At 37.9% G+C, this 13168-nt stretch overlaps 1 protein-coding gene across 5 annotated transcripts in view; it reads right to left on the reverse strand.

Moving 5' to 3' along the window:
* Nucleotides 1-13168, reverse strand: part of ZNF385D (zinc finger protein 385D) — a 438227-nt gene that overhangs the window by 164071 nt on the left and 260988 nt on the right. For 2 of the 5 annotated variants that reach the window (XM_040547929.1, XM_040547928.1), the window contains exon 1: nucleotides 1613-1955. The exons of 1 other annotated variant lie outside the window; for it this stretch is intronic. Coding sequence is in view for 2 of the 4 variants with exons in the window: in XM_040547927.1 (XP_040403861.1) it covers nucleotides 1613-1634 (22 nt within the window). In the remaining 2 variants the exon portion in view is untranslated. Of the gene's footprint in view, nucleotides 1-1612; nucleotides 1956-13168 lie in introns of those variants that run through there. 2 more of the 5 variants (XM_040547927.1, XM_040547930.1) reach the window with 2 other exon arrangements.

A 13168-nucleotide genomic window follows, 5' to 3' on the forward strand; every position in this document is an offset into this window, starting at 1 on the left:
AGGAGTTGGTATTTTTCCAAAGAAATAACAGCAAAATAAGTTTGATCAACATTATGTGTTTCTGAAAATTATAGAAAAACAGAAAAAAATAAATAAATTAAATACTACCCAGTGAACATATACCTAATACTCTAACCCGTATAACTTCAGGAAACTGTAACTTCTAATTCTAGTCATACAGGTAATTGTGAAACTGACTGCAAAAAAGAAAAAAATATATATATCCCATTTAGCACTTGCAATCATATTAAAAGGCAGCAAACAAACAAACAAACAGAAATAACCAAAAAATTAACCTAACATCATTTGTTTTTAGTGCTGAAGAGACTTAACCCAAATTACTCAAGCCTAAAACTATAACGCTTGGCTATTCTTCCTCAATCTTTGGAAAATGTAGTAAAGCTAAAGCATTGCAAATTCATCTTCAGAAGGAACTCTGAACAGTTCTGAGAACTGATCCAATTTCTATTTTTTCTGTTACGGTAGTTTATAAAAAAAAAAAATAAATCAATCTGCTTTCATAATTGATGGATTTTGCTGTTGAAGACATCCCCACCCCTCACCCCCAGTATTTTTAGTTTTATAAAAATAAGAAAATAATGCTTAGCATGTTACAGAGTATAGCACTCATATGATAGGGCTCAGAATATAACAAAAATACTTCTCTTACAGCTTGAAGTGAACTCCTGATTCAATATTTAATGAAACTGAGAAAGCTGCTGAATGTCCCAGAAATTCTCTAACTCTCTGCTGTGCGTTCATTCTAAATATTATGCAGTGATAAATTAACAGAGGCGAGATAAGATGTCATATAACAAAGAATCATATTTTTTTCCAGAATGCAATTAAAAAAATATATATCAAATTTCTGCTTTTGAGCAGCACGAACTTGCAGCATTATATTGCAACTGTACATCCCAGCCCAGTACTGCAGCACTACATTGCTTAGGCATAGCTATACGCTCCAGCATGTTTTTAGGGTATGCAGCCAGCCCAGCTGTAAGGCTAAGGAAGATTTCCATCATGCTACAAAACTAAACTCTGCACAAATATTTAACAGCTCTGAGACCTCTAAAGGCTTAAAATAATATGCATTTCGTGGTGTGCTAGGAGCCAACCCCACACCAGTGATCTGCATAATGCAGAGTACTCGGCAAACATACCACTGCAAATAAAGCATTGTTTCTCCTTTGTATCTTTGAATTCTTCAAACTAAAAACTGAATGAGATCCTAACACTTACTGTGCCTCCAAATCATAAACAGTGCAGTAGTAGCTCACCCATTTCATTAAGTTTGTCTAAAACTTCCCATGCCTCCCAACGATTTCTCATTCCCTCTCAGTAAATGAAACACAAGTTCATTTAAAACAAACCGAGGATGAGTTCATCTTATTTAGCTTATTTTTCAAGCTGCTAAGACTAAGCGGTAACCCATTCAAACAGAAAATTTCCCAGACAATGGAATCCTTTCAAACTGCACAGCCGAAACGATTTTCTAGTTTTCAGTTTTAGGTGCATGCCAGCACAAAATGTTCTTGAATCTGAAATTTAAAATAATCACTCCTATTGATAATGTGAGCAGAAGCAGAATTACATCACAGTTAACACTTACCAAAATACATTATGTTTCTCATTAATCACGTAGTCAGGATCCCACTGCTGTGTATTCAGCATTAGCTCCCGCACAGGGCTGACATGTAAAACAGAGCTCTTTCATTCTACATTATGTGGAAATTTCCCAGCATAAGAAGCGTGAGCGAGCAGTGTGCCTCCTCAGGATGAGCGCTTTGCAGGCAGTCTTATCCCTGATACAATCCCTGTCTGATTTAGCATTTACTCTGGCTGCATGCTGCACTGCCCATTCTTACTGTAATCTGACTCCTCCTTCTGATGTCCTTGCTGTGCCTGTGACATCAGGACTAAGAGTACTACAAACAGATCTTTTCTTTAACGGGCTCGCAATGAGGTGCTCTAATATCCTGCTTAACCTAACCCTGGCTCGAAAAAGGAAAAAAAAAAAAAAAAAAAAAAAAAAAGAAAAAGCCCATCTAAAATTGTATACGCTGCTTTTTTTTTTTTTTTTTGGCAGCAATTGTGTTCAGTGACATAACGTGCTCAATTACATAATAGATGGAAAAGACAAAGTGTATATTGTCAACTTATTTTTCTCTTAAGGGCAGGCTCCAGCAGAAGCCCCGAGTGCCCTGATTTTCCAACTTCAGTGCAAGATAAAGGTGCTTGGCAGCTGGCAAAATCATGTACCCTAAGACTGCTTATTTTATTTTATTTTTTGAAATCAATAGTTCCATTTCTATAAATGATTTTAACCCGAGTGCTGGATGAAACCCAGGCTGTTTCTATTTTTAAAAGCAACTCATAAATACATTGTTTGATTTCAATGGAGCTGAACTGATTTTTAAAACTATGATTTCTTCCCATGAATAACAAAGTGGGAGGATGGGAGATATATGACAGCAAAGATTTGTAATGGAGTTTACAACCTTTCACCCTCTGGGTCTCTGGTTCCTCTCCAGCCCAGGTTGATAAGTCATTAGCAGCTGGTAGCTATTTTATTCTGTAACAAACAGAGTGGTCCTAAGTTCATTGTAAGTAGGTCCCCACACAGTCCCTGCTGCTTTAAAAACTAATATATTTGCCAGCAGCTACAGAGAAAGAAAGACCAGACCTGGGTACCGAAATGCTCTCCAGCATTTACACGTAGTGCCTTCGGACGGATCTGATGTTCAGTGGTGTGGCAGCGTGGCAAAGCCTATGTGTTCTGTGTTTATGCACGTATTATATATCTTCTGCGAATCGATAAAGGACATTGGTTTCCTGTTGTCAGTCTGTCATGTATCACTGATAATACACTTAAACTAAATAAAGGTAAAAAATAATGGACAGTATGCTGAAGTGTTTATTTCATTATAATAAGATCTAATGGGATGAATGCTTTCATTCTACAGGAAAGAGGATGACAGGTATAATTCATTTAAAGCTCCACTTCTTATTTGTAAAAGCTCCACACAGTAACTACAATTTCATGAGGTCCAATCACTTAGGGCAAAATTATCCCAAGAGCACAGCATCCAAGGAATGCTCCAATTACAGCAGAATAGTCAACAGCCCTGGTGTACATCGCCGCTACACTTCCCTCAGCAAGAGGCCCTCACTTCATTGCTCTCACTAGGTTTCATGCTACCTGTACAAAAGTCACCAAGATTAAGCAACAATGAGGTGAACTGGGGCATGAATTTAAGTCATGTCCCTCACTGGTACTTCCACAGTTCTCCATTTCCCGATATCCAGCCTTTCTTGGAGCTCTTTCTTATTCCAACTGCCCATAAAAAGAGGCATACTTGAAATGAGAGCACAACACTCCACAGATAAACTCAAAATCAATTTTGCTTCACAACTAAAAAGCACACAGTGCAGGAGTGCACTTTGAAGTTGGAGTGCATGTGGCAGGAAGACCAAGAGTTTTTGCATGGTTCAGACTGACCAGTGGCTATGTAAATTGACTAAATCCTAAATCACAGTGAAGAAATACCATCTAGAAACCACGGCCTCTATTTTAACTTGAGAGGTTGGAGCAGCAGGTAACAGAGGGTATTCAGGGTACCTTCTTTTCTGCCATTTCATCATTATAATGTTCATTCACTTCTACTGTACAAGGAAGGACACATCACTATGGGAGAAAATACCACCCTCCAGGTCCGGTTTAAAATACCTGAGCTGAGCCATTCTGGTGCCTTCTAAGCAGTAGGTATAAGCTATGATTAGGAGCCTTCTGCAGTACAAGCATTTCCTCTAGTCTCTCTCTGGAGTGTAAAAGCTCAGAGAATCAATTCGCTGTGAAATCCTTCAGTTCCTCTGCTAGCACTGAAGCACTTTTGCAGAGCATTGCATGATGTTCTTCAAGACATTCTGCACCCAGGCAAGCAGGCATAGTGTTTGCCCACCAGGCTGTGTTTGCTGTGTTGCAGAAAGGCTCAGGCTCATTTGGTCAGGAGACAGACTTGCTGAGATGCAGGCTACCTCTAGCCCTGGTGTTCCTCCAAGCTGGTACGTGTTGCTGGTTTGAGCTGCCAGCTGGCCAGCTGAAAGGCTGGGTGCAGACAACTCATGACTGGGTAGACATACTGTTATTAGCTAGGCAGCAACCATACTGGCTTTAAATGCCCATTCATGAGCTGATTGCTCTGTTACAATATCTGTACCAATCCAGTGAAGCCTGATAGTAGGCCAGCTCCTCAGTGTACACGGCAAAGGACCACATAGACCAACGTGTTCTTCAGTACTTGGTTCTGAATATTACCTACACTTCTTTTTTTGTCCTTTTAAACCAGAAAAAGGACCATCTCCCACTTTCCCGTATTGTGTGCTATTACAATAAGCATATAACCTAAGTAGTCAAATAAAAACTAAAAAAGTTTAATTTATTTGCACTTCAGCTATAGAACAAATGCAGTGGAGCAAGAAAAGTCACTGGTGGTCTCTCCTAGAAAGCCTTAACTGCCCCAGTTCACGTACTCCACACCAATTCTGCTTTCATTTACATACATACAACACTAATAAATTGCAAAAAGAAGTAGAGCTCCAAGCACGGGGCAAATAAATAAATTTTATTCCCAGAGTGGGATATTATCATTGTCAGCAAAAGTAAGGATTAATTCAGAAATTACAATCCAGAACGGCTGGTGTTTTAACTCAAGCACTGAGGACCCTGCTGCACAGTGAGGAACAACAAACACTTGTGTGAGTCTGGAGATGCAAGTAGACACAGGCTGGGCATGCAGCATCATGCAGAATGAATGAGCAAATCAGCTCATGATGTCAGCACACGGTGTAAACTCTCAGTCATCAACAAGCCAGCACAGGCTAACCAGCATTTAGCTTTGCTACAGATGCAGGTCAAGTGTAAAGTTATCGTATTTTCATGCATGATTCACTTCCAAAAACAAACCCCCCAAAAGCCTGTGATTCAGCAATAAGATAGACCTAACATGAAGAAAAAAAAAAAAAAGTACCTTCTGCTAAAATAGCTACCCCATACCCTTATTTCTAATAGGCTGCTTCTACTCCCTGAAATCCTACCCTCTTCTCCAGCAACCTGCTGCCTTTTTTTTTTTTTTTTTTTTTTTTTTTTTTAACTGTGGCAACCCCACTTTGGTAAAGGGCTTGCCACAGAGGGCAAAATTTCAGAAATGCATAGTACCCCACAAGACATTACCTCCGAATAAACAAAAAGCAAGTGGAGAGCACATGCCACTGTACATACAAGTGCAGTGTGCATCCTGCATTTCTTCAAAGATGGTAAATCTACAGGTTACCACCACACATGACTTGGTCTAGAGTCAAAATGCCACTCTTTGAGAACTCTCTACACTTTCTATGCTTTCTACTGATTTTTATCTATCTACTGATTTACACAATCCTCCATAGCAAGTACTAAAACCACTCACAAAGACCAATTAATATTTAATATTAATGCACCCAATTAATTCCCTAGGATTCCTGGAAAATTCTCTTCCAGTCTCGAACTCTCCCAGGGGGCAACTAATATTAGATTTATACCCAGACTCTTACCCAGTTGGCTTTGATGAATTTCAATTAGCGATGCTGACCACAAACCTTTTCTTGCAAATGCAGAAGCATATCCAGGGACTCTTTGCTAGCAGAAATGTAATAGTAGGCAATGAAATACACTAGTGACACAACATTTTAAGTTTATGCATATTCTACAGTAGGTTAAAAGATCCTATACACCGGAAAATCTTTCCAGATTTTCCTGAAATAAATTTTATCGACTGTACACAGACTGCTGTTAAAATAAAAATGTTTTGTGCAAATATTTGCTTAGAAAATGAAGTGGAAGAAGCAATCCAAATCACACTTGACCCACTCATTTACCAAAAGCACCCCGTACGTAAAGGATTTGTGAAGATAAAGTAGGGCTGCAACTTTTGAACAATGTAGAAATTTATGTATGGCAGATATTTCATTGCTATTAGTGCTACAGTGACCACAGTTCAGAAATAAAAAGCAACAAACAAGCTACAGATTTGTAAGGCTCCAAAAGTAATTGGAAGTATTTCCAAGTGTGCATATTTTTGTGCCTGAAGTCAAATATACTAAGTACCTCCACTAGAAATTTGGTTTGTTTTTATTTTGAAGCCATCTGGAGTAGTTTAAGACATACTACACAATAACATAGATTTTGCGATTCATTACTAATCTCTTGAGGTTACACTAAAGTATAAGAAGGGAAGGAGCAAGTTATAATTATATATTTTAAACTAGCCATGGAGGCTCATCACTAGTTTTGCTCTTTCTCTAGAGGATAAAACTACCAAACGTGATTTTTACCCTTGACTCAAAAGTGTCACTTCTAGAAATCTGCAATATTTGTCACCATGAATACCATTTAACTGCAGCAGTACCCAAAGGAACTCTGTACCGCCACACGTGAATACAACTGGAGGAACTTAATTAATCTTCCTGTCACTTCCATGATGCTTTTCATTAGTTTAGCTGCTATCTGATCAACTGCTCCATTCTCTATTGGAAATGGCTAACCAGAACCTCTTACAAAAGCATTTTCAAGAGGTAAACAAAGATTCACTTTTGATTCTGAGAGCCTGAGAGCCTTTAAAAATTTTTGTCATGCAGACTTTTCAGTTCAATAGCTGATACTTTCAGCACAGTTCTTTTTAAGCAACAGGGATTTTCTACATACAAAGCTAAGAAAATGTAAATAGGCATTTTTTGTAAGCTTAAAGCTACTACTTATAGCATTTGTAGTTCGAACACAGATGATGTGGCAATTGAAAAGTCATATTTTTCTGAATTTCCACTAATATGAATCGTTATTACATTTATACATATATATGTGTGTAATAAACAAGCAAAAAGCTACCAATATAAAAACAAATGGATATTCTAGGTGCTATCTCTGCTTGTTGCTTTATTAAATGCCCATTCCTGTCATCTTTTGCTCCTAAGCATGTGACAAGATTTAAGATGATGAATGTGAATAAATATACAATTGGTACAGAAGCTTCTTTGACTAGTATATTGATAATAATTTTAAAGAGAAAGCTTTTCTTAAAAACAAACAAGTCCAAGAAGCCTGCCTGAATCCATGTCAAAGATGTTTTTTCAGTAACAAAAACAAACAAACAAAGACAAAAACAACCCCAAACCAACCACCTACATTTATTTCAGTCTTTGAAAAACAGAACTGGTAGCAATATCAGCTCCAAAATGTATTGTCTCTCTTTCCCCCCTCTTTTTTTTTTCTTTTTTTTTTTTCTGTACTGCATTCAGTAAAGTTTGTCTAATGTGTTTTTGAGTATATCAAAAACAATCCATCACTACCCTTGGTCAGGTGTGCAATTCTGCCTAATTCTGTCTAATTCATTCACTTTTTGTCCTTTTCCAACACTCTCCACTGTTTTGATACATACTTTTTAAGATTCATCACTAGAACTAGGCATTCTATTCTCACCACTTACACATTTATAATACATAAATTTAAATTTATAAATCCAGATGTCACACTGAGAAATTATATACAGCTTTTGCACTCTAGATTCTTTTTAGGCCCCTGATTTACAGGACACAATACTTTCAAAAGCTCTGACCTGCACTTTGCATAACAGCTGGTGCCATCTTGAATTAGTTAAATTTGGTATGTAGCTGATTTGTCAATTAACCACTTCTTTATTGGATGTGTATATGTACATTTGTTTAAAAGAAAACAGTAGCCAAAAATATGCGTGTCTATTGGTTCTAAAATTATCTTTATCAATCAAATGACAAATTTAATGTAACAAAACCAGACATTACATAGTTAAATAGTCTGTTTATACTGCCTGTTTTGTTTGTTCATATTCAGTTAAATTAAAAAACTAACATTTATTGCGTTTATTTACAGTTTATTTCCTTTGCTCAAGAACCATAGCAATTTGAGTATTGCATAGATATCAGTTACATTTCTGAATACCAGAACATCATTATCACTTCTCTAGTCCCCTGCGTTTTCATGTCTGTCTGTTTTTATTTTTTATTATTTTTTCTTTTTATAAGGAAATCAGTGAAACTGGGATCTCCTCAGCCAAATAGTTTAGGAGTCCTATACAAAATTTACCCAGACTTACTGATTTTAAATAGTCTTTAGTCCAAGCAGCTGCTGAGCTGCTGCTTGACATACTCCTTTTTTCCAGGCATTTTGGAAAGTACCTCGGCATACTCTTAACATGAGGACAGTACCAAGAATTTTTCAAAATACAGAATTAAAATATTTATTTAACTTTTATGATTCTTTCAAATCACTCTTAACAATCTTACTATCTCCATCTAGTGGCTTATACTATTAGGATTTTTGTTCTTAATACACTCTGAAAACTTTGTTAGCCTTGCCAACCACATAATTTTTACTTCCTGTTTTTGGCTTCCCCTATAAATTTTCCATACTTCTTACTTCTAATTTATATCGATTAGTATCCATTTTCTCTTTTATCATTTTGTTCCAAATTGTTTTTTTTTTTTATTTCTAGCTGCTGCCCTTATTTTGTAGCTGAACCAGAAAAGGCTTCTAGCCAGTTTTCAATTTTCTGAACATGAAATGATTTTTTTTTAGTCATCTAATAGCCTTTAGTTATTTAAAGAAGTACCACTTTTTCTCCCAAGCCACTGTCTATTAAATTCTTCCCAAATAGTTCTGCTCCTAGTTTTGCTTTAAGAAAGCTGTAAGATTTTAATCTGTATTTTGTTTGCTCCTATAGAATATAATCTTATCAATTTCCACAGCCTAAAGTCCTGAGATGGAAAACACTTCAAAACATAGACATGAAACAATACTTCTTCATTTCTTGATGCTGTATAGAGCTAGTCAAAAATGGAAAAGAAAAAAAAAATAGTAACAATGCAGTATGATTTTAGGTTTGCCAGTGATATTGAAGGCACTGTACTGTGATTTCAATATAAAGTTGCAATAGGAAATCTGAAGGCAAATGAAGTTCCAATATGAATGGGAGTGGAGCAGCTCTTTCTTTACAATGGCTCAAGTGACAGGAGCAAGGCTGTAGACCTATGTAGAGGAAGGGACACAAACACTGAGGCAGCTGCAAAATGCAGCAATTTCTGTCCTACACTGGAGAACTGAGATGCTTTGCAACAGCACCTGAAGCATCTGCAAGGCGCTAGCACAGGGAACAGCACAGCACAGGGAAAGGTCAGGGAACAGGAAGGAGTTTAAGGTAAATTCAGCTTTTACTTCCTAAAAAGGAAACATCTCAACCTAAACTAGCCAGTGTTTTTGGCAGTGGAGTGCCGCAGGTGCCTCACAGAGCAACTCATCCCATGGCAAATTGCTATGTGAGAGGAAGAGAGGAAGTGTAAAACTTTTAGCCAACTACAGTTAGGCAAGATAAATTTCATCTTCAGTAGCTATTAAATAGTCTAATAGTCACTAAACTCATAGAAAAACATATATGACATGTTTCAATTTCATCTTTAATTTCCAAGGAAAAATTATTTTGGCCAACATGTTGTTATCAAAGGAAATGCTAACTAAAGGTGAGAAATCTGCGATATATCAGAAATTAACACGCAAAAACGGAGGAGGAAAAGTTGGCAACAGAAAAGGCAATAATTTGAGGGTGTAAAAAGATGAAAGATATAGTATTCAACTCGAGACACAACATTCAACTTTTTGTGAGATAAGTTTGGCAAATTTGTACTGTTTTTACTCACATCAGTCCACAATTTGATTCACATATCCATGTGCAAGCGTTTTGTTAATCTATGCATGCAAGTTTCATGCTAAAGTGTAAGAATCACAGAATCATCTAGGTTGGAAGAGACCTCCTAGATCATCTAGTCCAACCTCTGACCTAACACTAACAAGTCCTCCACTAAACTATATCACTAAGCTCTACATCTAAATGTCTTTTAAAGACCTCCAGGGATGGCGACTCAACCACTTCCCTGGGCAGCCCATTCCAATGCCTAACAACCTTTTCAGTAAAGAAGTTCTTCCTAATATCCAACCTAAACCTCCCCTGGAGCAACTTTAGCCCATTCCCCCTCATCCTGTCACCAGGCACATGGGAGAATAGACCAACCCCCCACCTCGCTACAGCCTCCTTTAAGGTGTCTATAGAGTGCAATAAGGTCACCCCTGAGCCTCCTCTTCTCCAGGCTGAACAATCCCAGCTCCCTCAGCCGCTCCTCGTAAGAAACAACTTGTTATGCAGTAAAATTATCAGTGATATTTTTTTTCTGTAGTAGACCTCTGCATAGGTAGCATTTGCCTCAGAGACTGATACTAAGGTTATTGTGTCTATATGCTGGTGCCCACCTGTGAGCTGGATGTCACAGTCAGTGGAGATCAAATTGATGTAGTAAACCAAGGCCGAAGATTTATTTACCTCATTCAGAAGTACACACCTACATTTGGATGGCTAAATAGCACTGTAAGCTCCATTAACTATATTGACTAGAGTTTCACTGATCAAAACGGGAGCTTAGACACCTAATTCACTTCTAGACTCCTATACACAATCACCTAACTTCACATGCTTTGATACGTGAGCTGAAACCTAGCCAAAGCTTCCAAACCTCTTAAAAGAACTGGGAGCCCTGCAGATCACTCACACCCATTGAAATTTGGCTCTATATGAGACCATTGCAGCAACTACTAACTGTGCTCAATAACACTAAACACCAATTTAGAACAGAACATGAAGAACACCTGCAAGTGAAACCAGCATGAAAATTATACAAGAACAATTGAATTTTCATGTAACAGTTCAGAATTAACTGTAACAGTAGTTTCCCCAACACCCAATAAAATTTTCTGGGATCTTAAATGATCATACTGTATCTCAAAATTTTGCCCAAATGATCATACTTTACTTCAATATTTTGCCCAATGTAAAACCAAAGATCAAAAATAAATGACCTGACTGACATCCTACAAGTGTGTTCCACTGAAATTCCTGTGGGTTAATTTATGCTATTCATGCTTACCTTCAAAAAGGTAGAGAGAATGGGAGCATTTCACAAAATAGCTATTAGATTATATAGCCATTTAGCATTAACAGTGAAGAGGAAAAAAAAAAAAAAAAAAAAAGATGATGATTTTAAAATCACCCAGAAACAATCAATTTCTTTTGAATTTGTAATGGTCCACTACTATTCTCACAAAAAAAAAGAAAGGAGAAAAAAAGTTACTGCTTTCTAGCACTCTGCCAATGGTGTTCAAATACATTCCTACCTGGTTTATAATAATTAACAGTAAAAGGATAGTTTTCATCTCTGTTCCTACCTTTTGATCTTATTGACAGAGACTCCTGCCATTCCAATTCAGAACAGCATTTACAGCAAAAAAAACTCCTGTCTGTATCTGTTCTTGACTTTGTTACATCTTTTTCTGTATGGTTTCCTTTTGATCTGCTATACTTCTGAATTTAATTACCAGGTTTGAAAACATCCTGCTATCATAGAAGCCTATAACTAATTCTGTCCATTTCCCACAGCTGAATGAAAAGATCGTATACCAAAGCCAATCTCTCTCTCTCTTCAATGCACACTTTTCAGAGACCATTTCAATCCAAATACTTTTCAACCTTATTCATGCCAAAATAATTAGGAAGTCAATAATTCTGAAACATGATTATAGTAGTGCTTCTATTTTTAGATAATTCAGTAACTTGATTTTTAGTCATTTTGCCACTCAGTGTCTCTGAAAATAAGCCTACTTACTCTAGGTGCCTAGAGATGGATGGGGAGACAGAAATCACGAGATTGTCCTTACAGAATATTTTCTTCTGTTTTATATAGATCAATGGTGTGCCACAGATAAAGGTGTATATTATAGCTTTACTTCATGTTCCTATACTGATTAACAACTGAATATATATTAACAACCAAAAGAATTTCCCACAGGTTTGAAAGCCCCAGTCATATCTCTCTAGACTTTGTAGATATGAAACAACAAATCTAAGCATACTGACTATGAATTCATCCTGAATAAAGGATAGCATTGCACCAACACCACCTCAGCTTGTGCGTGTTAGAGAAGGCTGTGTGTTGTGGTTTAGCCCGGCTGGCAGTCAAACACCACACAGCCGTTCGCTCACCCTCCCCCCTCCCTTTCCGGGATGGGGGAGAGAAACGGGAAAGTGAAGCCTGTGAGTTGAGATAAAGACAGTTTATTAAGACAGGGAAAAGAATAACAACAATAATAATAATAATAATAGTATTAATAGTAATAATGTGTACGAAATAAGTGATGCACAATGCAATTGCTCACCACCCGTTGACCAATGCCCAGCCTATCCCCGAGCAGCCGGCCACGCCTCCACCCCGGCTAGCCACCCCTATATATTGTTCAGCATGACATCAGATGGTATGGAATACCCCTTTGGCCAGTTTGGGTCAGCTGTCCTGGGTCTGTCCCCTCCCAGCTTCTGCTGCATCCCTAGCCTGCTCGCTAGCAGGACAGAGAGAGGCTGAAAAGTCCTTGGCTTGGTGTAAGCACTGCTCTACAACAATTAAAACATCAGCACGTTATCAGCGCTCTTCTCATTCTAATCCAAAACATAGCACCCTGCCAGCTACTAGGAGGAAAATTAACTCTGTCCTAACTGAAACCAGGACAGATATCCACCCCTTATTCCATACCATTTATGTCATGCTCAGGTTACACTCTTTCCAATACCTTCTAATTAATCACCATTTTCATCTATGATATATAGCAACCATGGTAGTGATGACATACAGTGTTATATGATAATTAACATATTATAATTCAACTCATGGGCTATTCTCACCCAGTATTAGGTCCCCTTGAGGTACACACCGGACCTCCCCATTCTCTTGCATTACCCACCAAGTGCATCCAGGTCCCCGAGCAAAAGCAATCCCACGAATGGGCTTGCCTTTTCCTGAGGCGGGAGTAGCCCAGACTGTCTTACCCAGCATGTTTCTTACGTGCACTACAGGAACTTTATCCCCTTCTACAGTGCGTAACAGGTTTGATTGGGCAGGTCCAGCTCGGTTGGCAGATCCTCTAGTATTGACTAACCAGGTGGCCTTTGCCAGATGTGTTTCCCAATTTTTGAATGTCCCAGCACCCATTGCTTTCAGTGTAGTCTTT

The sequence above is a fragment of the Cygnus olor genome, chromosome 2 (assembly GCF_009769625.2).
Source record: "Cygnus olor isolate bCygOlo1 chromosome 2, bCygOlo1.pri.v2, whole genome shotgun sequence".
NCBI classification, from domain to species: domain Eukaryota; kingdom Metazoa; phylum Chordata; class Aves; order Anseriformes; family Anatidae; genus Cygnus; species Cygnus olor.